The 25,154-nt window shown below is 38.9% G+C and overlaps 1 protein-coding gene across 2 annotated transcripts; it reads left to right on the forward strand.

The window, feature by feature from the left end:
• The first annotated feature begins 1,327 nt into the window (after window positions 1-1,327).
• Window positions 1,328-18,625, forward strand: LOC114644369 (RIIa domain-containing protein 1-like). Of its 2 annotated transcripts, none has more exons than XM_051923806.1 (4): window positions 1,328-1,491; window positions 1,685-1,761; window positions 13,981-14,027; window positions 18,228-18,354. In XM_051923806.1, the coding sequence occupies exons 1-4, from the start codon at window positions 1,411-1,413 to the stop codon at window positions 18,305-18,307; spliced, it is 285 nt and encodes a 94-aa protein (XP_051779766.1). In that variant the 5' UTR covers window positions 1,328-1,410; the 3' UTR covers window positions 18,308-18,354. The 2 variants fall into 2 exon arrangements, with proteins under 2 accessions (XP_051779766.1, XP_028648345.1); XM_028792512.2 differs by lacking the exon at window positions 18,228-18,354 and adding an exon at window positions 18,494-18,625 and having other exon boundaries at window positions 1,332-1,491.
• Window positions 18,626-25,154: the final 6,529 nt, after the last annotated feature.

A 25,154-nucleotide genomic window follows, 5' to 3' on the forward strand; every position in this document is an offset into this window, starting at 1 on the left:
AACTCTGCAATGTCAAGTCGTTCTTAAATCGTCAGATTTTTTTTCCTTTCTAATGATATTATCAATATGATTTGATAGATGAGTAATTTTCAGTTCTTCAGTTTCTCTTCAGTTTCTTTCTAAATACATCATTAAACCAAATAGTGCACACTGAATACATAGAGGTGCAAATGAAAACAAGCTAGATGGAGACTGCTGACTCCTTTATCATTTTATTGCTAATAAGGAGCAATTAAAAACAGTGAATGCAACTGTTTAAGACTAAAATAAGCAATTAGCGGGTGGGGAACCTTAACAAGCGAGACCACTAAAATGAAGCAGAAAAATGTCACTTGAGCAATAACTGCTTCATCAGAAATAAAGGACTTCTCACAAAGTAATTGGGATGGAACAAAAACCAGTAGCCCTCCAGGACCGATGTAGCTCACCCTTGATTAAAGGATCGGAGTCTTAAACAGCAAATCAAATAAGTGAAGTTAAACAGCAGCAAAAACTGGTCACTAATTAAGAAAATGGTTAGAATATAAACCTGTAGCCACTGTGGCCCTCCAGGATAGGGATTGGGCACCCCTGATAAAGCTTCAGGGCTGATATGAAACATTTTCTCTTTTATGTTTTATTTGTTTTGCTAAAATGCACATTTATAAAAATGTATTTTTAACTGGAAAATTTTGAGAGTTACCATAGAGTGTAAGTAATTTCACGTTATTCCAAAGTTGAAAGTATGTACGCCTTATGCATATTGATGCACTGTACTTTTGTTTCTCAATTGGTAGCATATTTTTAAATATGTACGGGTATGTACACTTTTTAAACTTAAAAATCGGCAGCTCAGTAGTATACTATGAGCGCATCTATCGTAATAATATAATAGTCGCGCATACAGTATAAGAAATCGAAGCGCTGCTCGTGTCGTGTTTTTAGCAGACCACTTTTATCTCCAATAACATCTTGTGTAAAGTCTGGAGTACGACAGGTCTTTGTGATCAGTTCATATGGTATATGCCCCACCATCAACTGCTGGCTAGGACTTGAGATTTAGGTAGCTCGGTGCTTTCAAATGGAAATATCAGCGCCCGGAAGTATTTTAAAATGTAAATAGCTGAGTTTGTCGGCATTTACTTTTCATCGCTAATTATTATGGGGCTCCTTATAATAGTGTTATTATTATGGTAACTGTACAAGAAAATGTCTGAAGCACTTAACCATACCAGCATTATCCAGGCTGTTCATCGGTGCCGTGAGCAAAGTTTTCGCCGCCCTAAACACTCGAGTAGCTCAGTGCGACAGCGGTCTCCCAGCCTCCACCCGGCTGTCCCTCGTGACTTGTCACCAAGGCTACAGTTACTAAGAGTGCCGAGTTTGGTGTTACTACCCTTCAAGCAGGCAAGGACCCCAGTGTTCTGAGGCATGGATCCGAAAAGCGCAATGGAGCAGCTGGACATAGGTGCGCTGAACTCCGCGCAGCAGGAACAACTCGAGCACTTCAAGGTAAAAAAGTAAAGCAGTAATAAAATGACACGTGTAATAGTAATGGTGTTGAAGTGGCATGGGGTTTAGCCAGTCGCGTTTCAGGTAGCCAGGTCCCAGAAGGAATGAAATTTATTTATTATTTATTTATTGCCTTTGTGTGAAACCAGATTACACGTGATTTTATTTTTCTAAACACGAACATTGTCTGCAGATTAAGACAAGAATATCCAACGAGAACTACCTGCGCTCTCATCCAGAGGTGGAGCTGTTGCTCGGAGAATTTCTCAGGTAATCTATCATGGTGTAACTGGACTCAACTTTCTCGCTAAAAGTAGCAGTACTAGTTAGTATGTTGCATGCCAATGTTTGTATCTTGGTATCTCCAGAACAAGGGTCTCCAACTCTGGTCTCGGACCACTACTGTGACTGCAGGTTTTCATTCCAACCGTTTTCTTAATTAGTGACCACTTTTGCTGCTAATTAACTAATTTTCCCTTCATTTTAATTGACATGTTTTTTTTAAGATTCAGGCCTCAGATTTACTTTATTTTTTCCTTAAATAAAACCCAAGCCGAAACGAGCTGTGCAGTGATGACCAACAGTTGACCAGATAATATGGAGCTTTAAACCCCAATCAAGTTCACTTCAACCAATTTGTTAATTAGAAGCCAATTCTTATTGTTAACTAAACCCTTTATTTAATTCCATGGGTTGTTCGTGCTCTCATTCTGCCACAGCAGACATTTCCAAAACTGTTGATATTTTGTTTTATCTATGAGCATCTTCAAAGTGTTCTACATTGGCCCTAGTGTGTGCTTGGTGTGTTTGTGTGTGTCCTGCGGTGGGTTGGCACCCTGCCCAGGATTGGTACCTGCCTTGTGCCCTGTGTTGGCTGGGATTGGCTCCAGCAGACCCCCGTGACCCTGTGTTCGGATTCAGCGGGTTGGAAAATGGATGGATGGATGGATCTTCAAAGTGTTGTGTGGACCGGAACAGATCAACATTACTGAAACCTTCACTTTTTTTAATTTCTGAGGTTGTGTAACAGAAACTGGTTAGCTGGTTGTGTGTTAGCTTGTTCTGTATCTCATTTTTGGTTGTCTGAAACAATTTAAGGGGTCTTATTCCTGTTTAGCAAGTAGTGCTACAAGAACAGAGTTGGAGACTCCTGGTCTAGAAAGGTTAGAGTTAGGGGTTATGAACCTTAAAGTAAATAACATAGGAACATACAGTTAGATGCTCACTGGACAATTCAACATTCATACAGCATTTAATTATCTAGTTCAGAGTCAAGGAGGGCAGAACAGGAATCAAACCCGGATGTAATCCATCCATCCATCCATTATCCAACCCGCTGAATCCAAACACAGGGTCACGGGGGGTCTGCTGGAGCCAATCCCAGCCAACACAGGGCACAAGGCAGGGAACCAATCCTGGGCAGGGTGCCAACCCACCGCTGGACACACACAAACACACCCACACACCAAGCACACACTAGGGCCAATTTAGAATCGCCAATCCACCTAACCTGCAAGTCTTTGGACTGTGGGAGGAAACCGGAGCGCCCGGAGGAAACCCACGCAGACACGGGGAGAACATGCAAACTCCACGCAGGGAGGACCCGGGAGGCGAACCCAGGTCCCCAGGTTTCCCAACTGCGAGGCAGCAGTGCTACCCACTGCGCCACCGTACCGCCCCCTGGATGTAATGCCAACTCCATTGCAGGGTACACACAACACAATATTTAAAAGGTTCAATACATGTTTTATTAAATGTCTCATTATATATCCACTACTATTCTAAGTTCTGTCTAAACCTAGGGCGCAATTTATGTTGCTATTTGTTACTCAGATATATCATGTAATTGTACAATGTTTATTTAGGTGCAGCGTATTATAATTATAATCCAATATAGCGTAATTTGGGTTGGAACTCATCCCAGCAAGGACCCTAAATTGGATTAAGCTTATTTGACAATGTTATGTCATGATATACGTGTCTAGGTTTTCCACTTATGAATGAGTTTAGAAAATGCATTTAAACATATTTTTCTTGAATCGGATTGTTTTGGGGAATGTTATGATAGGTGTGTTCAAGTTTTCTATTTATAACAGAGTTTAGAAATGGATTAATCTTATTTATCTTGGATTTCATGCAACTGGCTTGAGAATGGTATAATTATTAGTTACTGCCTTTCATCTGTTTCTACAGACGTAAGCTTCAGTTTGCTTTGATCCTGTACAGATCAGTGAATTTAGGAAAAGAGGATGGGTTGGGGGATGATAAAAGCCTTTGGTGTAAAATTAAAATGACTGTGGTATCACTACTGTCTAAGGTTTTCTTTCACATAGACATCCATATTACTTTTTTGCTGTGCTATAAGTGGAGAGAACGTGTATGGGTCATCAGTCATACTTTTGATAGTTTGCTGTGTTGTGCCTGAATATATATTAATATCATCTTCTGTTCTGTGCATTTTTCTTTTTTGTGATCAAATGCTCATTGATATTTTAATTGCAATAATGTACGATAGATAGCATTTAACATGTTGTCCATAATATTAAAAATTAGCCATAAAAAACAATGATGATAAGCATCAGTAACAATGATCCTCCCTTCCCCTGATGCTCCACCTCTCCTACCAAATTAACCCTGTTGGAGGGGGAGAAGAAACATAAAACTGTCCGTGCCCTAGCAAAAACAATGAGAGAAACACAGGCAACAAGCTTCTTATGGGGAAAATTAAGGGAGAAAGAGAAAGTGACAGCCAATATTGGCCACTCTACCATGCAGAGGTTTCACCAGAGCACATCATTTTGTAGTATGAGGACCTGATGATTAACTGATTACTGCTGCTAAAAATTGAGAGTGAAAAATAAAGCTTGGCAAGATGTAAAAGAAAAAGCAACATCAGATTTACAGTGAGAGGCAAGAGATGTATGTACATCTACCGTAATCTAGATAAAACAGCTACTGCTGGAAAGAAGAATTTGGGGAGGGAAATGAATGTTAGTGGAGAGAGGAAGGCAGCAATAGATTACTTAAAAAGCTGATACACTCCCAAAACATATGTAAATAAGTAGCTGTGGTGCTCACCTGAGAGAAGGGATAACAAGGATCAGTTGTCAAACTGATAGTGAAGAATTCTCAGTTCCATATTTTGGACATTGATGTCCTTAGATGAACATTAAATACTGGCAAAAACAGATTTTTTGGTGTGGTTGTTTGTGTTCAGAGAAGCTCCTGCTGCCAGACAGAGAGAATTGATAGGGTACAATACAAAGCCTTGGTAGGATGAGTACATAGAGAGGCCACTGATCTTGAGATAGGGCATAAAGAGTTATAGAAATCATAAAACAGATTGGACGGAACAGCTAAAGATGGGGAGATATTGCAAGCCTTAAGAACAGAAATTAGTTGTAAGTAGAATACCAAATCGGAGGATGGAATTTCAATGTCGAACCCGAGAAACTGGAAAACTCAGTGCCCAGCATCGCTAAAAGTGACACCAAGATTTAATACTCCTGAACAGGTCCAGGGAGAAAACGAGATGGAATGATCACCTATATAGGGCAGGATTGTTGAAGGCTGGGGTATGTGAATACTACTTTAAACAGTAAAATAGAGCTTTTTCAACCTTGCACCATAAATTCAACATATACAAAATTAGGCATCCCAAGCAGATAGCACAAGATTTTTGTTTTATTGTTGCGAAAGAGAGGTATCTAGGAGAAGCTATACTGGATTCCATGCAAATCCCAGAAGGGAGACCAAAGCTCCATGGAGACTGTGCTCTTCAATCTGTCATGAATTAATGGATAGTCTCATTTTGATCCATAAGAACTGAGACAACCATTAACTAACCTTCAACTAATAATTATTGCTTTTCAAATCCAAATTTTATTCATTTGGTTTAGTTCAGAGTGTTAAGACTTGGCTTTGCTGAAGTTTTTTTCTAAAAAGTTTGTAATTTTTGTATATACAGTACTGTATAAATAGAAATATTCCTGATTTTTTTCAGTCCTTTATTGCTCCCATCTTTGTAAATACAGTTATGCGCCTACTTAGAGCTCCTTTTGGGACTGTCCATTTGGCCGCATGTAAAATTGGCTGTATGTCGGTCACAAAGTGTATGGGTCATTGTGACTGAGGCTCTGTGGGTCTGGTGTGGGTCACCGGTACCCATACTTTTACTGCTGGTACAGAGTAGCACAAACTGTTTGTCGGGTCTCAGCAGTTACGTGCTGGGTCTGTGTAAGGCACTGTTTCTCAATGACAGTGTCATACTACTGGTGGATTGCTGGTGGCCATTGTTGAGTATTGCGAATGGGTCGTCTAAGCTAGTTTTTTTAATCCACTGAGTCATGGTCCAGGGTTGCCACTGGTGGGTCATGGGTTACTGTCATTTGGTAGAGAGTGGGTCACCCACATGATCAGCAGTTGCTTGCATTAAGGCCCCCCTGTTTCTAAGTGAGCTTGTTTCACCAAGGGGAGACCCCCAGTTAAAATCATTTCACTAAGTAGGCAATTTTCAGTTGCTTCTTGTGGGTAACTAATGAATTTCAAAAGGCAAAACTTGAAGGTGACCATGAAGGTTGAGAAACACTGGTGTAAGAAAGATGGAGTGCCAAATATCAAAGAATTACCCATATGTAACAGCGCTGATAAAACAAACCTTAAAGGACTCTCTGAAAGTCAAGAAACATATGAGGCCCTGTGGCAATTGCTAGAGCATTATTAACCTATTGTTTTCTGATGGTTTTCCACCTTAAGTATGAATTGTCTTAACTTGTTGGGCCATAAATTGGTGTGTGACTATACATTTTTTGGCCTTTTGACAGATATTTGGGCATCCCACACATCACTGAAGTCAAGCACTAATTCTCACATTTGTAAATGTGTTCAGTTTTTTTGTATCATGTTCTTAACCCCACTTAAATCAATGCAAGGCCAGGATGGGCTGATGCCCGTCCCTACAGTAACAGATGCAAGGCAGGAACTAACTCCGGACAGAACATCAGCCTACTGCAGCACTCACTTAGGCCCACTTACACTCTCACAGAACCAATGTAGATTGTTAGTTAACCTAACACTTTTATGTTTTTGTGATGCTAAAGGAATATTGGACTACGCAGAGAAAAAACTCATGGTAAATTCAGAAATGTACATAATTAAGTATCAGTGTTAAATTCACTTCTGCTGCTCAGACTGAAACTACTTTTATAAAGGCCAGGCATCTATGACTGTTTGAAAGCTTTGTCCATCCTTGAATTAATTCACTAATAATATACTGTATATGAATGTGTTTTTTTTCTTATTTATCTTTGTTCAGTTTTTCATTTTATTCTTGTAAATGTTTTTATTTAGTAGTGGCTGCTTAACGGAGTAGTTATTAGCACTGCTAAGTCATATCTCCATTGACCATAGATTGATTTCTTGAATAGTCACTGCCTGTGTGATGTTTACATATTCTGCGTTTGTCCATGTGGAATTTCTCTGTGTACCCTAGTATCTGCTTGCACCCCATAGATATGCCTGGTGGATTTATTGGAAGCTCATAATTGGCCCAGTATGAAACAGTTTAGGAGTCTGCATGAATATGTCCTGTAATGTTGTCAAATTCTGGAAATTTTTTGTTGTCTTGCATGTAATGCTTCCTGGATTTCAAAATGGAAATAGAAAACACATAAATGGATAGAGTGTTGTAATAGTGCCACCAGATTATTAAATCTAAAAATTTGTGGTGATTAATGGGAAGTTGGAGGGGTTTTTTTATTAGTCAGTTAAGTGTAATTATATTAGTGCTGGGACTGATACATTTACCCTTGCATCATTTCATAGTTAATTTCTTACATTTGAATGATGACACTTGTTTTTCCTTCTCTTCATATTTAACATCTAAAGAAAAAAAATCAGACATGAAATATGTAAAATAAAAAATTTCTAATAAAGACATTATAATTTATAGAATTCTAGTGAGATCAAGAAAATATGTTGTATATATATACAGGTAATGATGTTTTACTCAGGAAAGGGAAAGCAAGAAAGGTAGTGCCACCGGGCTAGGCCATAAAAAAGAAAGGGAAGTGCGTGGAGTGATCTGTGCCATCATGCTGGTGCGTCATAGAACTGTATGTCCTGAGATGGATGCCGTGAAAGGAACAGAGTCCGGGACATTCAGGAAGAGAAGACAACAGTGGGGCTTTGTAGGAAATACTTAATCAGTCCTCCTCCAGGGTGCAGGTTTTTGTATACAGTGCATCCGGAAAGTATTCACAGCGCATCACTTTTTCCACATTTTGTTATGTTACAGCCTTATTCCAAAATGGATTAAATTCATTTTTTTCCTCAGAATTCTACACACAACACCCCATAATGACAACGTGAAAAACGTTTACTTGAGGTTTTTGCAAATTTATTAAAAATAAAAAAAATTGAGAAAGCACATGTACATAAGTATTCACAGCCTTTGCCATGAAGCTCAAAATTGAGCTCAGGTGCATCCCGTTTCCTCTGATCATCCTTGAGATTTTTCTGCAGCTTAATTGGAGTCCACCTGTGGTAAATTCAGTTGATTGGACATGATTTGGAAAGGCACACACCTGTCTATATAAGGTCCCACAGTTGACAGTTCATGTCAGAGCACAAACCAAGCATGAAGTCAAAGGAATTGTCTGTAGACCTCTGAGACGGGATTGTCTCGAGGCACAAATCTGGGGAAGGTTACAGAAAAATTTCTGCTGCTTTGAAGGTCCCAATGAGCACAGTGGCCTCCATCATCCGTAAGTGGAAGAAGTTCGAAACCACCAGGACTCTTCCTAGAGCTGGCCAGCCATCTAAACTGAGCGATCAGGGGAGAAGGGCCTTAGTCAGGGAGGTGACCAAGAACCCGATGGTTACTCTGTCAGAGCTCCAGAGGTCCTCTGTAGAGAGAGGAAAACCTTCCAGAAGGACAACCATCTCTGCAGCAATCCACCAATCAGGCCTGTATAGTAGAGTGGCCAGACAGAAGCCACTCCTTAGTAAAAGGCACATGGCAGCCCGCCTGGAGTTTGCCAAAAGGCACCTGAAGGACTCTCAGACCATAAGAAAGAAAATTCTCTGGTCTGATGAGACAAAGATTGAACTCTTTGGTGTGAATGCCAGGCATCATGTTTGGAGGAAATTAGGCACCGCTCATCACCAGGCCAATACCATCCCTACAGTGAAGCATGGTGGTGGCAGCATCATGCTGTGTTGATGTTTTTCAGCGGCAGGGACTGGGAGACTAGTCAGGATAAAGGGAAAGGTGACTGCAGCAATGTACAGAGACATCCTGGATTAAAACCTGCTCCAGAGCGCTCTTGACCTCAGACTGGGGTGACGGTTCATCTTTCAGCAGGACAATGACCCTAAGCACACAGCCAAGATATCAAAGGAGTGGCTTCAGGGCAACTCTGTGAATGTCCTTGAGTGGCCCAGCCAGAGCCCAGACTTGAATCTGATTGAACATCTCTGGAGAGATCTTAAAATGGCTGTGCACCGACGCTTCCCATCCAACCTGATGGAGCTTGAGAGGTGCTGCAAAGAGGAATGGGCGAAACTGGCCAAGGATAGGTGTGCCAAGCTTGTGGCATCATATTCAAAAAGACTTGAGGCTGTAATTGCTGCCAAAGGTGCACTGACAAAGTATTGAGCAAAGGCTGTGAATACTTATGTACATGGGATTTCTCAGTTTTTTTATTTTTAATAAATTTGCAAAAACCTCAAGTAAACTTTTTTCACGTTGTCATTATGGGGTGTTGTGTGTAGAATTCTGAGGAAAAAAATGAATTTAATCCATTTTGGAATAAGGCTGTAACATAACAAAATGTGGAAAAAGTGATGCGCTGTGAATACTTTCCGGATGCACTGTATGTTTCCATTTGCCACATACTGTATATACAGACAAAGATTTAAAACATTTTTGAAAGACTTTTTTGACTAAAGTTACATTCAAATAGTTGCCTAAAGGAAAATTAATTTCAGAAAATGTATATATGTATGTATATATCAGTTTTTTTACAGAGTAATTACGTTAAATATCAGTGAAAGTTGAGCTTTTTTATTATAAAGTAGGTGCTTCAAAAGACGTGTAGATTCATGATACATTAACAGCCTAGACAACAAATCTGTTTCAGTCTTTCAAAAGATATCTATCATTAGAGGGAGAGAGAGAGTTTGATTGGATTATGTATTTAGTTAGTTTAAGATATCAGTTCATACCAGGGAGTACTGTCTAATTTAATGATCATTCAGCCATCCATCCCAAACCAACACTGGATAGGGCACAAATCCCTCTCAAGGCATTCTCACACTCACCCAAACACATTAGGATAGTTTAGAACTACCAGTTTACCTAATCTAGGATGTAGGAGGAGAACCAGAGGAATATGAAACCTCTACGCAGACAGTGGTGGGGCTTCAGTTCAAATCCATCCATCCATTATCCAACCCGCTATATCCCAACCACAGGGTCACGGGGGTCTGCTGGAGCCAATCCCAGCCAACACAGGGCTCAAGGCAGGAAACAAACCCCGGGCAGGGCGCCAGCCCACCGCAGTCAGTTCAAATCAAATAATATTATGGCTTTAAGGAAGCAATTCTAGTCATTGCTTCTGTGCCCTGATTGATCCCCAACTGGTCACTATTTGATGGTGAGGCACCATTTGATTTCTGTATGTTCCCTTCAGTCTGCTGAGTTTTTCTATGGATATTTTAGTTTTCTGGTTAGGCACTTATTAACTTTACATTGGAACAATGTGCAGGAATGTGGATGGATAAATGAATGTGCCATTTGATGGATTGGCACCCCCATCCTTATTAGTTTGCTGGTTTGTATAGAAATACTGCTGAACTCCCTGCAACTGAGAATTTCTTTAAGCAGATTTAAAAATGGATGAGTGATTCAATATTACAGTTCACCAGACTAAGAGCAATATTAAATGAATATAACACTTTTTAATGTGAGACATTTGTTTAATATGAATGGAAGGGTGTGTGATTTGGCTGGGAGCAGTCATATCTTGAATTTGTATAATACTAGAGTCACTGGCAAGTATTCACATGGGTGGCATTCCTCTTAGTTGCATGGTCTCACTCAGAACTGCTGGGCACAAACAGACTGCTCAGTTCAGAGTGCCCAGTTCAGCCATTATAGCCAACTGAGCTAAATGAGAACTTGTCCTTCTTCAGTGACAGGTTGGGCTTTGTTTTGTAGTGAACTGTTCCCATTTCATCCTCACTTCAATTGGCTAATCATATTGATTTTATTTTTTTAGTGTAATTATTTTCAAACTCTGTGGATTCATTGTGTGTCATTTTTTTTAAATTGTGCTTTGTACGTTACAAACTGTGGGGTAAAAAAATTTGGGAGCATCAGCATGCTAAAAACAAGATGAAAGGTGTGCCAAGTGACCAGAGCTACACCCTGTCCTGCTTCTATAACACTTACTAGGCAATAGCTTGCTTTCTTTGGTTGACTCTCACATATCTACAATATGTCCTTTGGGTGGTGTTAATCTTCTCCCTCTTTAAATTGTGAGCTTTCACATTTCTTCCCAAAAATTCTAAAGAATAACAAATTATTATTTAAAAAAAATAACTTTAACATTCTAATACTGACTTTTTAGTTAGTGAGTTTGAAGTTGATGGATACAGCCACCTTACTGGAATATCCTTTTAAACAGTTACAAAAAAATAAATAAATAATTTTCCCAGCACAAAACATTACATACATAAATCTTTGATTTTATCTATAACATATAGCAGGATGATATTTTATAATGTGCAATGGAATGGAAGAATCATATCCTTTTAGAAAAATAATATTCCCCTTTCTCAGTTGTGCTGCATGATTATATTGGGCCTCCTTAATTGTGCTGTAGTTGGAGCACGGATGTGCTCAAAAAAATGCAAAATCATTATTTCTGTACAGCAAAATTTACTGAAATGATTTTTATCAAAAACAATTTTAATAATTGCAGTGCCAATAACTGTGCCAACGTCTATTCAGATAGAGTGATTTGTTTTGAGCTATCATGTCCACGGATGGGCAGCACGGTGGCACAGTGGTAGTGCTGCTGCCTCGCAGTAAGGAGACCTGGGTTCGCTTCTCGGGTCCTCCCTGCGTGGAGTTTGCATGTTCTCCCCGTGTCTGCGTGGGTTTCCTCCAGGTGTTCCGGTTTCCTCCCACAGTCCAAAGACATGAAGGTTAGGTGTATTGGCGATTCTAAATTGTCCCTAGTGTGTGCTTGGTGTGTATGTGTGTGCCCTGTGCTGGGCTGTCGCCCTGCCTGGGGTTTGTTTCCTGCCTTGCACTCTGTGTTGGCTGGGATTGGCTCCAGCAGACCCCCGTGACCCTGTAGTTAGGATATAGCGGAATGGATGGATGGATGGATGTCCACGGATGTATATTTTGAAACATAAATGCACACAAACACACAGGCATCACTTCAAAGTGGTCAGGTTGTCTTCATGTGTGCCTACAATGTGTTAGTTCACTCAAAGCTGAAATTTCCAATCATTTACATACAGTATATACTTAATCCTTTCGTCCCTGGATTTTCTGTTTTTATGGGAAAAATTATTTTGTGAGATATTCTACCTGTGGGGTGTCTAAGGACACTCAAAAATGAAAAAAAAAAACAAAAACAATTATCACTATTATTATACAATAGCTGCCAAATACTTCAATCTTCTTGAGGAAATAAAATTGAAAGTGGACCTACTTACTATGTGGTGCGCATAGTCCAGAAGCGTCCATTTTCACCTCCTTGTTTTGCAGACTGTATGCCAGTCTCTCCAGTCTGCACTAATAGTAGCACGCTTGGTTCCAATGGCTGCAAATGTACCTGTGCTGTGCAAAAACGTCTGCATATTCATGTACTAGTAATAGGATGTCAGGGCTGAAAGGATTAAGATACATGTACCTATATTTGTAGAGAAAAATCATCTGGGACAATTTTTCTGAAAATCAGTAGACTTATAGTAGTATATAATGCAAATAAGTTTTGTACAGATTGAGTGAATCATTTTTGAGTTGTTATGACCACAGACAGACAAATTTATAAGCATCACTCCCTAAGTGGTTAAATCATGTTTAGGAATGTATAAAATGTAAAAATCCTATTCCTTGAAAACACAAACAGTATATGTGTATATCTACAGCAGTGGCAGGCCGTCGGGGCCTACAAGGCCTTCTCTGCTGGCCTAAAAAAGTATCTGAATCACAAACTGATGTTAATTATATTTTGTCCATGAATACTTATTAAATAATTCCAAATAGTCGGTCCGCTTCCTTTCATAGCTTTTCCGATGGTTGTGCAGCACCTGGTTAAATGCGAAAATACATGTCTGGAAGCAATCACATTTCAGTCATCATTTGTTGCCAGGCAGGGTCAAAGTCAAAAAAGTCTGCCAGGAGGCCTTCACAATCCGTTCTGCAGGCCCTCTAACACAAAATAAATGTTGATTAAACTGTTGCTTCAACCAATCAGATTTTGAGTTTGGTTTCACTAGGGCCCTCTAGCAGGCGTACAGCAATGTCACTGTATTCAGACCCGTTGATTGGATAAGATGGTGTAATATAAAAATCTGAATGAGAGCATCATGGGGCAGCTAGTACACATTGGTATGTTTGGCGGTGAGCATTCCCGTGTCCACTGCTTCTGTCGAGCGGACATTTTTAGCCCTAAAGCGAATTAAAACTTATGCCAGAAATATGACAGGGTAGGTTCGACTTTCAGCATTATCTTCGATGGCGATAGAAAGGGACTTCATGATGGAACTGAAGCGCACGGATAATCTGTACGACAGAGTAATTGAACTGTTTTTGAGGAAAGAGAGGAGGATGGATTTTGTTTACAAATAATGCGAATTTTTGGTGAGTAAAATGTTGCGATTTTCCTAAATAATATTGCAAGTTTATGAGTTATTATTGATGTTTTTTATGTGTGTCGCGGGCTGTAGCTGCAGTAGAAAGGAACTTGTTCACCCCTGGTTTGTCTATTCAATAAAGGCATTTATTGTGGCTACAGGAGTTATCTATCTGCGATGCAGCGGCTCTTTATACTGTATTTCTGCATATTAAGATAGTTTTTATAACCATAAATTAGTTTTTGAGGGGCGGGTTGATTCAGACGGAACACTACTGAAGGCCTAGGTGCGAAATGCACGGTCCACCACTGATCTACAGTATATGTAGGGACATTTAAAAAGATAACAATGACATCCACTCTATTAAGTTTTCTTATTTTGCCTAACTGTAAATCGAAAAATGCAGGAATTATTATATTCAAGGATCATTTTTAATTACTGTCTTTTCTAACAGAAAGTATATGCAAACTAACAGTCTTAAATTATTTATTAATTTATTTCCATACTGTATAATCTAGTTTATTTTTCTCTGACTGTGATATCTGTAACAGATGATAAACATCTGAATACCAATTGTATTAAACTAAACTTATCTGCTGTTTTTGAAACTAGGGAGGTGTTCTTGAAGAGGCCAGTGGATATTCGTGAATTTGCAGCAGGTAATCTTATGTTGCTTTTGATGTGAAATAAAACTTTATACATGCGCTGCTGTTATTATACACATGCCTCCTTTAATATTGCTGTACTTATGAGATGGCTCAGTGTCTTATTTCGTGTCTTTAACTGTATATTACTAATACCTGTGTAATTTTAGGTTTTTCAGACAAAAATATTTTGGGTAGACTTCCAGGTATTTTTTTTTACAAGATGGCAGGTATAATCTGAGATCTGTTCCTGCATACATGTAAATTAGGTATCACACTGTCAGGCTTTTGAATTCAATTACACCTAATAATCAGAAGAATTTGCTTTGGTGGAATCTTCAGCATTGAAACTGATTTCTGTACATATTTTTGCATACAGTGATGGATGCCTAGTCCATTGGCTTCTAGTGCAGGGTCACAATGAAGAAATGCTTTGACAAGAAGGGGCATAATCATGGTGGGACAATCTGAGTCTTGTGTACAAATAGATATGTCTAATTTCTAAGACCTTCACTGTCTAATAAAGAAAGGTTTGTCATTAGATGATTTTATTTGGGAACAGATCTTTATCAAATTAGTGCCTCCTGTCAATACAGTTTTTCTTTTGAAAGCTGTTGGTAGAGATCACAAGGCAGAGAGCTATCATCCATTGACTGTAGTCACATCACTGCTAGACCATCAAGATGGACATGTTGACAGCTAAGACCATGTAAGTCAAGGGGAATGATGATAAGGAACATACAGCCAAAACCACTTCTTGGGATTGAGGCCTAGTCAGTGGACCGGGATATAAAATGTATACATTTTTTTCCCTGTGCCTCATATGTTGTTTACTTAAAAACAAAGACAACAGTATGAATGGAAGTGGTAATAAAAAAAAAAACAGGGGTAAGCAGCAAAACTTGAGATCTGGACATGTCTGATGAATTGGAATGTTAAATGTGTATGTATGGCCAGCATTCACAAGCCTCAATTGTAGGCCATATATGATGCCTGCTTCATCATGTTGCCAAACATTTTAATTAAAAAATTAGAGATCAATTTAATTGAATGACCAATCCAGTCTCTGTGCTTTCTGGTATACCACAAAAGCATTTTTTTCTTGTTGATGTTATTTCCAAATCCATTATTGTTTCAGAAGGGATTTACAGTCAACCCTCCAGATTCACAAATTTGCAGTTTGTTATGCGCAAGTTGGTCATGAAGAATAAAAAAGAAATATTTTTGGTGTTTGCTGAAAAATCACAGATACCCAAACATATATAAAGAATACTGAAAATTATTTGTACCAAATAAAATCATATGATATATAAATATTAGTGTTATTTATTATTTGTTAAGTGCACACTATAAACATCTGAATACCTTCTGCTTCCCTGCTCCCTAGGTTTTTCATTAGATCTGGACATCTCTTTCCAGCTGATTGAAACTGCTCTCTTACTTCTACCAGAAACCTGTTTAGAACTCCAGCCATCCTTCTTGCCTCTCTCCTTTCTTGAGCCTATGCTCACTTCTGAAATTCCTTTCTCCCGATTTCTTTTTCCTCTTTCTCCTTTTTCTCCTTTCAGTAAAAAGCTATAACTGTAATAAATGAAACCGCAAAAATATCCCACTGTAACATGCCCTACCACAGTTAGGAGGGACCCAAGTATTATTTGCGAATTTTCACATTTGCAGGAGTCTTCCTTACCTTAAGCTTGAGAATGTTAAGGGATGACCTATACATTACTTTTCTATGGCCGCTCTTTCATCCGTTGAAACCTTCATCTGTTCAAGTTGTTCCACATGCAATGTTAGCATATCTTTCAGATCATTGAGTTGAGCACCAAACAAGTTGAGTTCACTCGTCAATGTATTCACTCACTGTTTGTTTTGTCAATGCTATTTTCAGTTTTCTGAAAGCTGTCCTCCAACATGCATTGTAGCACTCAAGTCATTTGTCTGAGCAGGATCTTTCCTTCTCTATCTTTTGTTCTATTGTCCACTCCTTTGATCTATTACGTCCATAACATTTTCTGTGTGTTCTTTATATTTCTGGGGGTCACCTTCCGGGATTGCTTTAGAGTAGGAGTCCTCACTACTACCTTGAAATCCTCTTCTTAAATAAGGTGGTAATAGCTACATTAACTCTACTTGGGAATTTTAGAAAAAAAGAGAAAGTCTAATTTGTTAAACTATTGCTAGTAAACTATACTGAATTTGTCTTAGCTAGAGCCTAAGTAAGGTATACGGAATCTGGCATAGAGGCACTGAGCTAGCACTTTGTGTGCTGACAGTGATTTGCTTCACTGGTTCAGTACATGGATGATTCCTAATACTTACTTGATTTTGCTAGCTAGATAAATCTTGGTTGTCATGAGTTTAAATTACGAATTGACCAATGTTAAACACCAAGTGACCTAGCTACTAAGAAACGCTCCAGTATGAGAACATTCAAACCATGTTGTTATTTAGGAAATGATTACAGGGTTTTCTTTTTCTAATTTTGAACAAATTTGAAGATTTCATTTTTTTATTGTTAAGGAAAAGACATTAAACTATGGTCCAAAAATAACAACAGAGACCTTATCAGTGAAACTGGTGCCATTTTTTTAAAATGATATTAGGTTGATGTGTATGATATAGTACTCTGGAAATAAACAATAGAAAAAAATAAATTAGGGATTGCTTTTTTTTTCTTTCTTCAATCCATATTGATTTTTGCCAAGACAATTAAATTTAGGCTGCCAGAGCAGAATGATAACACATACAAGGACCAGAATATCCAAACCTGGCACATTCCATAAACCAACAAATTTGTTGGAACCAAAGCCCTCTGCCACTGCAGACCTCTATGACCATCTCAGCGTACAGGAAGGACTACTGCTGCTAGCAGTTGATAATTGAAATTATGTAAATGATTTTTATTGTGCTGGTGTCCCATATTGGGTTGGTTCCTACCTTATTTCTGGTACTACTAACATAAGCTTTACATATTGCACTCTGGAGTGGCAACATGTTGCATGTTGGTCAAACATACAAGTAACAATTTCACTGAGCTTCATGTGTGTGACCATACTACTTCGAGATTTATAATGAGCAGCATCAGAAAATGGATGGATGAAAGGATAAGTTTATATGTTTTAGTTTTAGCAAATTTAGCATGAACTTTCATATTAAAAATAATAATATAGCTTTGTGTTCGGAGCCCTCAATAAACAGCAGAACTTTCTTTAAACTGTGAATTTTAGGTGCACATGAGACTGTCCTGACATCACATCATCTCTGTGTGTGTGTGTAAATTTCCAGCTGAAATAAAACCTTTGGATTTATTTCTGTGCCCTGACGAACTGCTGCTGGCTGCTTTGGCAATAAAGAGTCAATGTTAGACACTCTTCTAGAAGTCCACACAGAGTAGTATTTAGTCCTGCTTTCCAAACAGCTTTACCAGCCCCAGTCTGCATTTTATGGAAGCTGCATTTTTCTGGGTTTGTTTTCCTTTTACTTCCCGCAACATGTGTGTGGTTAGGATAACTGGTGAATCTGAATTGGAGAGTTAGAAGTATGTGTGAATTTTCCACACTATGGGCTAATTCTATCACATGTTGCATCCTCTCTTAGACCTGATGCTGCTATGATTGGCCTCAATCTCCTGCCACCATTTAACTGGATTAGGTAACATTAGATGTGTTGGGCTCCAGAAGGGATCAAGGAGGTTTGGTAAGCTAACATACAAGCTTAATTTCAGAAGTCTGTCTACAATTGAAATCATCTTTAACCATAGGACTAGATACTTAAATCAATTAAGGAAAATACTGGATGCCCATGCACGTTTACTTAGATTTTCTTTATTGCAGAAAGCTGTAAAAGCTTTTGATGTTATTTTCTCTTTCACAGATGAAAAGAATGGCTTCTGCTTCCAATGTATTCTAAAACATACACTCACTATACATTGCTCATATCTGACAAATGCTGCACTTTGTGGCCTCCCACTTGAGCTCAACAAAGAAGATCTCATCGGCATGCACAATGCTTCATAAGGTCATTCTGCACTTAACACGCAGTTCAATTAACATTCTTTGTTGGTGCAGGAGTTTTTCAGATCTTCAGATTATTTGAGTGCATTTGTTTAAAAAAAGGTTTAATTAATTCACACATTAAGTAATTCTGTTGTTTCCTAAGGCCTATCAAGTGAGCATATGGGATTACGTCCCAATTGTTTTTCTTCTCCTTTAGCACTTCTACTCCACAAGATGAAAGGCTTTCAGCTTTGCTTTGATTCTTATAGGAGTCTTCTTTTATTTTATTACCATTGAAGATGTTGTCACTAACAACTCAAAAAAACACTGATCTTCATCCTAAAAAGGTCATACAGTATAAAGGCCTTGCTTTTGTATTTTCTGTTTCCTCTAAATAAGTTGCAATAAAAATGACAACAGCAGTTCAAAGAGGTGAATAATATCTTGTGTTGACTCATTTCTTTTTTTTTCTTCAAATTCTAGTTTATTTCACCAATCCAGAGCTACCAGAGAAGATAATAAGGAAAATGGATGAAAGGACTTCTAAATAAAAATACATTTTTGAAATCAAAATATTAGTATACTTTTATGAATTAAAAATTGCTTTATTTTTTCTTTGATCATATTGCAATTGGAAAAAAAAAAACTGTTTTGATCTGTTATTCTTATTTTGGTGTTGTAAGGTTTTAAAATAGTATATCATTAATGTGTCTCTCTATTATAAAAGGAAATCTTGAGACAAGACTATTTCCAAGAGATTTTCTCAAGTCCTGCATTCCTATTAACCATATTCAGCCATGTCCACGGTCCTCTCACCTCTCATTCATGTAAATACTTTTTTCAGACACAATTCCTGCACTCTCAGCTCTTATAAAATTTTCCTCACTTTAAGTTCTCAATAAAAGACTTATTATGTCCAAATCTTATTGAAGAATTTCATCATGATGGGTTATCAACAGAAGAAATGAATATACAGGCAATCCTAGCACCAAGAAATGATGAAGTCAAATGAATTAACGTGAAAATTGTTGATTGGTTACACGATTGGTTAAATGCGTATCAATAGACTTTGCTGAAACAGATGTTGTGGAAGATGAAAACATCAACTTACAATATACCGTAGAATATCTACAACCGTTAACACCGTCTGGTCTTCCACTGGCCAAATTACTGTTGAAAGAAGGATGTATCCAAGAAAGGTAATGTAGTACATCTTCTGTGGATAACATTAGACACCAAAAGAGATCTTGATATGCCATTCGTATTAAAACGTTAAGTAAAATGTAACTAACATAATGAATTTTCATCCATTCTCAAACCTGTTTAATCCAATCCAAAGGTCCGGGGATTTGGAGTACCCTGGCAGTAATGGACAAATGTGGAAAGAAATACTGAACGGGCCGCCAGTCCTTCGCAGGACTAAAGAATAAATGATTTATGTGATATATACATATATGTTGCATCAAGGCATTCATCACCCTGGAAAGACCTTTTTTGGGCATGTGATGTGTGGCAACAGTTCAGACAAAGGAATTATGCCTGGAAAAGTCAGCAGACCAAAGAGACCAGGATGACAACGGACACACTTTATCGATACCATCAACAATGACAGAGGTGTGAGTTAGCAGCAGCTAAGGGATTCTATTCAAAAAAGAAAGACACAGTGGAAGCTTTTCCAGAGAGCTGCTGAATGTCTGCCCATTTGAACAGATAAATCAATCAATATATTGTATATATAAATGAACATTTGTAAACATATGGATAGATTTAAGGGGCCTGGCCTTGCATGTCAATATACAACCCTGTATGCATTTCTTCTGAATTTTCTTTTAATTCCCTGACCCCCTTTTTCAAGGTTAATGATACTTACTGTACACTTTCAAACTGACTAGAAAAGGAATTGCATCTTGAGATTGGCATCATGGTTCAGTGGTTTGTGCCTCTGCATCAGTGCACCACAGATCAATACTTGAATACTTGAGGGGTTTGCATATTTTTCGATTGTTTTGTAGGGAATTTTTATGGCTACTCCAATATCATTTCACATTCCATAAAATGTGTCATTATGAATATCTTAATTGACCAGGTATCAGTGAGGATGTATGCGTGTCCAGCCCTGGATTGCCATCTCATTCAAGGTGGGTTTGATGCTCCTGAGAATGTGCTCACCACCACACCATGCTGTCCAGAATGTAGAGATGTGAGAATAACCCTCAGCCCCCTATTGTTTTGGACTGATTTTAATTTGCTTTTCATTTTACTGTTCTTGAAATGAAACTATGGAAAGAGGCCGAAGCTCTTGTTTGAAACGTATTAAGAATTAGAAACATTTTTTAGGGTCACTCGGTGGTTATTATTTTGCTTTTACAGCTCAAGAGACAATGGTGTGCATTCCAGCCCAGTAGTGTCCAGGTCAATGCTAATCAACCTATTAGTGAACAGAGGAGGCGCACAGGTTACTTTGTTTTGGGGGCATTGCCAGTTTAGCAAGCCAGTTTAGCTTTTCCTCAGACTGCTCACACCAAGATCTATAAGCTCCTCAGCACAGAATAACTATGAAATATGCAGGGGTAGGAAAGTTGTCAAGGCAGTTGTTAGTTTGGTGTGACCCACCATCCCCAACAAAAAATACATTGCAAGTGAAGTGATGACAACTGGATGAGGATTCGCCGAGGTGTCTTTCAAAATGAAAAGGCGAAGCAGGTAGAGGAGAGGTGAACTAAACACAGAAGTACAAATTGTGTTTGTTTAATCGCAGCAGTGTAAACAGTGTCACTATTAGCACAAATGTAAGCAAAATAAGTTCACTATGTCAGATGCCTCTCTCACTTTGTCTCCCAGCCGTCCAACTTGAGCTGACCCTCTAATGTACTCATTTCTAATCCTATCCATCCTCGTCACACCCAATACAAATCTTAGCATCTTTAACTCTGCCACCTCGAGCTCTGTCTCCTGCTTTCTGGTCAGTGCCACCGTCTCCAACCCATATAACATAGCTGGTCTCACTACCATCCTGTAGTGTAGACCTTCCCTTTCACTCTTCCTGATACCCGTCTGTCACAGTTTACTCCTGACACTCTTCTACACCTATTCCACCCTGCCTGCACTCTCTTATTCACCTCTCTTCCACAATCCCCATTACTCTGTACTGTTGATCCCAAGTATTTAAACTTATCCACCTTCGCCAACTCTACTCCTTGTATCCTCACTATTCCACTGACCTCCTTCTCATTTACACACATGTATTCTGTCTTGTTCCTACCAACCTTCATTCCCTTCCTCTCTAGAGCATATCTCCACCTCTCCAGGGTCTCCTCAACCTGCTACCTACTATCACTACAGATCACAATGTCATCAGCAAACATCATAGTCCACGGAGACTCCTGTCTAATCTCGTCTGTCAACCTGTCCATCACCATTGCAAATAAGAAAGGGCTCAGAGCTGATCCTTGATGTAATCCCACCTCCACCTTGAAAGCATCCGTCACTTCTACCGCAGACCTCACCACTGTCACACTTCCCTCGTACATATCCTGTACAACTCTTTCATACTTCTCTGCCACTCCCAACTTCCTCATACAATACCACAACTCCTCTCGAGCACTGTGTCATTGCTTTCTCCAGGTCCACAAAGATGCAATGCTACTTCTTCTGGCCTTCTCTATACTTCTCCATCAACACCCTCAGACCAAACATCACATCTGTGGTGCTCTTTCTTGGCATGAAACCATACTGCTGCTCACTAATCATCACCTCACTTCTTAACCTAGCTTCCACTACTCTTTCCCATAACTTCATGCTGTGGTTCATCAATTTTATCCTCCTGTTGTTACTAAAGTCCTGCAAATCCCCCTTATTCTTAAATATCTGCACCAGTACACTTCGTCTCCTCTCCTCAGGCATCCTCTCAGGTGAAGAGAGAGGTGGCGAAGGCTAAAGAAAAGGCGTATGATGAGTTGTATGAGAGGTTGGACAAATGGAGGGAGAAAAGGACCTGTACCGATTGGCTAGACAGAGGGACCGAGCTGGGAAAGATGTACAGCAGGTTATGGTGATAAAGGATAAAGATGGAAATGTACTCACAAGCGAGGAGAGTGTGTTGAGCAGATGAAAAGAGTACTTTGAGAGGCTGATGAATGAAGAGAACAAGAGAGAGAGAAGGTTTGATGATTTGGAGATAGTGAATCAGGAAGTGCAATGGATTAGCAAGGAGGAAGTAAGGACAGCTATGAAGAGGATGAAGAATGGAAAGGCCGTTGGTCCAGATGATACCCCTGTGGAACCAGATTTCTAAGATTCCATTAAACAATCTGGTTAAAAACTCCACTGCCATCTTTCCTAAACAACTCCATGCTTCCACAGGTATATCATCTGGACCAACGGCCTTTCCATTCTTCATCCTCTTCATAGCTGTCCTTACTTCCTCCTTGCTAATCCATTGCACTTCCTGATTCACTATCTCCAAATCATCCAACCTCTTCTCTCTCTTGTTCTCTTCATTCATCAGCCTCTCAAAGTACTCTTTCCATCTGCTCAACACACTCTCCTCGCTTGTGAGTACGTTTCCATCTTTATCCTTTATCACCATAACCTGCTGTACATCTTTCCCAGCTCGGTCCCTCTGTCTAGCCAATCGGTACGGGTCCTTTTCTCCCTCCATTTGTCCAACCTCTCATACAACTCATCATACGCCTTTTCTTTAGCCTTTGCCACCTCTCTCTTCACCTTGTGCCTTATCTCCTTGTACTCTTATCTACTTTTTGCATCTCTCTGACTACCCCACTTCTTCTTTGCCATCCTCTTCCTCTGTATACTCTCCTGCACTTCCATTCCACCATCAGGTTTCCTTTTCCTCCTTGGCACAAAGCTCCCTTCTGTTCTGGACTAACATATAAGGTGCACTACCCAGGCAGATAAGTAATAAGCTTCTCTCAGAAATTACATTTTTCATCATCATGTTTATAACATCCCTCCACTTTATCTTCTTAAGTAATTGCATATTCCAGCCCATTTCCCACTGAGGGGCTACCTCTACTGGTCCTGCAATGCTTACCGTTGGGTGTGTTGCGCCTGTGCAATATGAAATTTCCAGTGCCGCAATGGACTTGAAGGCAAGAGCCCATTATTCTTGGCATTCATTTTTTATTTACCACTTGTTTGTACATCTAGTTTGAGGTTCTTTCAGTCGAAGTCAGGCAACAGAAACCTGGGAGGAGATTTGAAAAGTCCTGTGCCATTTCTTTATAGGTAGGCAGAGTAATTTGAAAAATAAAAAGAAAGCAGATCAATTTCAGGAAAGTGTTACGCACATAACCATATGCTAATCAAATTGAAGTGCAGTGGCAGTTTGATCTTCACCCTGCAGCCCTACCACAAGCACTTCAGAACAGGTAATCCAGCTGAAGTTAAGCATGTTTAGGCCCAGCCAGTACTTGGATGGGTGACCATTTTGGAAAATCCTGGGTTACACCTAGAAGAGGTGTTGGTGAGACCAGCAGGGGTAGCTCATATCCTGTGGTCTGAGTGTGGATCCCAATACCCCAGTGCAGTAACAGAGACACTGTGCTGCACAGATGATGGCATCCTTTGGATAAAACATAAAATTGAGGTCCTGACTCTCTGTTGCCATTAAAGATCCCTGGGCATCCTTTGAAAGAAGTGGAGTGCTTCCCAATGTCCCGGCTTAATTGTCCATCATGGCCTGGTTATTCCGGCCTCCAAATCCCCCATCTCTAATTATCTATCTCACTTCTTCATTACCTAATAAGTAAAATGTTTTGTGAGTGTACTGGCACAAAATTGCTGCCAACACATCATCCAAGCAGATGCTGTACTTTAGTGGTGGTTGAAGTGGCTCCCACCCCACTATACATTGAATTTATTGAAAAGCACTGTTTACATTTAATATCTTCTTCTTCTTCAGCTGTCGATAAAGCCTTATGTATGTTCGTTTAATTTTGTAGAAAAGAAACCAGCAGAATGGCACTTCTGTTTCAAAGAAACAGAGAAATCTGGTGCAAAAACAACAGGTATATAGAAAATTGTTTTTCCTTTGTTTGCAGGCTTTTTGTTGTGCTGTTAACACCTGCTGCTAAGAGGCAGTCCCCAAGTCTTATGCTTGAGTTGTGGGGTGTGTGTGGTCCATGTATTTGAGTGTTATTATGGCATGTCCTTTTTCACCTTAAAGCTGTTCAGTCCTAAACTTGAGGTGCTGCTGTTTCAGTTTAACTACTTCAAATCAAATATGCTTTCCTGGACTCTCAAGTTACTTAACATTTAGACCTAAATAACTGTATTTTGTCAGATAATAACAAAGTCACAATGATGTGACGCCAATTGAGACAGACCTGACACCAGTATCACATTGTTGTGTTCTAGAGGTCAGGTTAAAAACTAATGGAGAAAACATACATTCTTTGTCATGTCAAAAGAGGAACATACTATTTTTTTCAACTGCTTTTGTTGCATAATCCTTTGTATTTGCCTAATGCAGACATTTTATACCGCACTTGCTTAAACATACCCTTTCATTTGCAAGGAGGTTTTGTAATATCAAAAATATCTTTAAGTTTTGCAGAAACATAATAGTGCCACTTAAAATGATTGCATGTTTAGAATATTTTGTTTTCTTTTAAATATTGCAAGGTTGAATGAATTATCCTATTCATTGTTTTATTCTAATGCTGGTCTAAAAATTCATGTAGAACCTTAAAGCAGTTGCAGTTGAACATTATGTACTTTCCCACGTTCACCATTTGATGAAGGAATGTCATAAAATTTGTTTTGTTTCATGCCAAATAGGCAGTTCACGTGGTGGTTTTCTTGCACTGTCATCACTTATTACATTTTCTATTTTCTTATTGTTAGACTGACTACAAATGTTACTTTTTAAAAGGCATATGAATTTGACTGTTGAAATAAATCTATCTATCTATCTATCTATCTATCTATCTATCTATCTATCTATCTATCTATCTATCTATCTATCTATCTATCTATCTATCTATCTATCTATCTATCTATCTATCTATCTATCTATCATAATGCAATAAATTGATAAGCAACATTGGAGAAGAAATGTCCTTATACTGTAGATGAATTGCTGTCACCCAGTGTTATTTATTTTTTAGAAGATGCATTACTT

Source organism: Erpetoichthys calabaricus, chromosome 2 (assembly GCF_900747795.2).
Source record: "Erpetoichthys calabaricus chromosome 2, fErpCal1.3, whole genome shotgun sequence".
NCBI lineage: Eukaryota > Metazoa > Chordata > Cladistia > Polypteriformes > Polypteridae > Erpetoichthys > Erpetoichthys calabaricus.

Bases quoted from the DNA above. Each gene is read 5' to 3' on its own strand.
- LOC114644369 (XM_051923806.1), top strand. From the start codon at position 1,411: ATGGATCCGAAAAGCGCAATGGAGCAGCTGGACATAGGTGCGCTGAAC. The intron at 1,762-13,980 runs GTAATCTATCAT...TTTTGAAACTAG, and splicing joins TTGCTCGGAGAATTTCTCAG to GGAGGTGTTCTTGAAGAGGC. The intron at 14,028-18,227 runs GTAATCTTATGT...CTTCTCCTTTAG, and splicing joins TATTCGTGAATTTGCAGCAG to CACTTCTACTCCACAAGATG.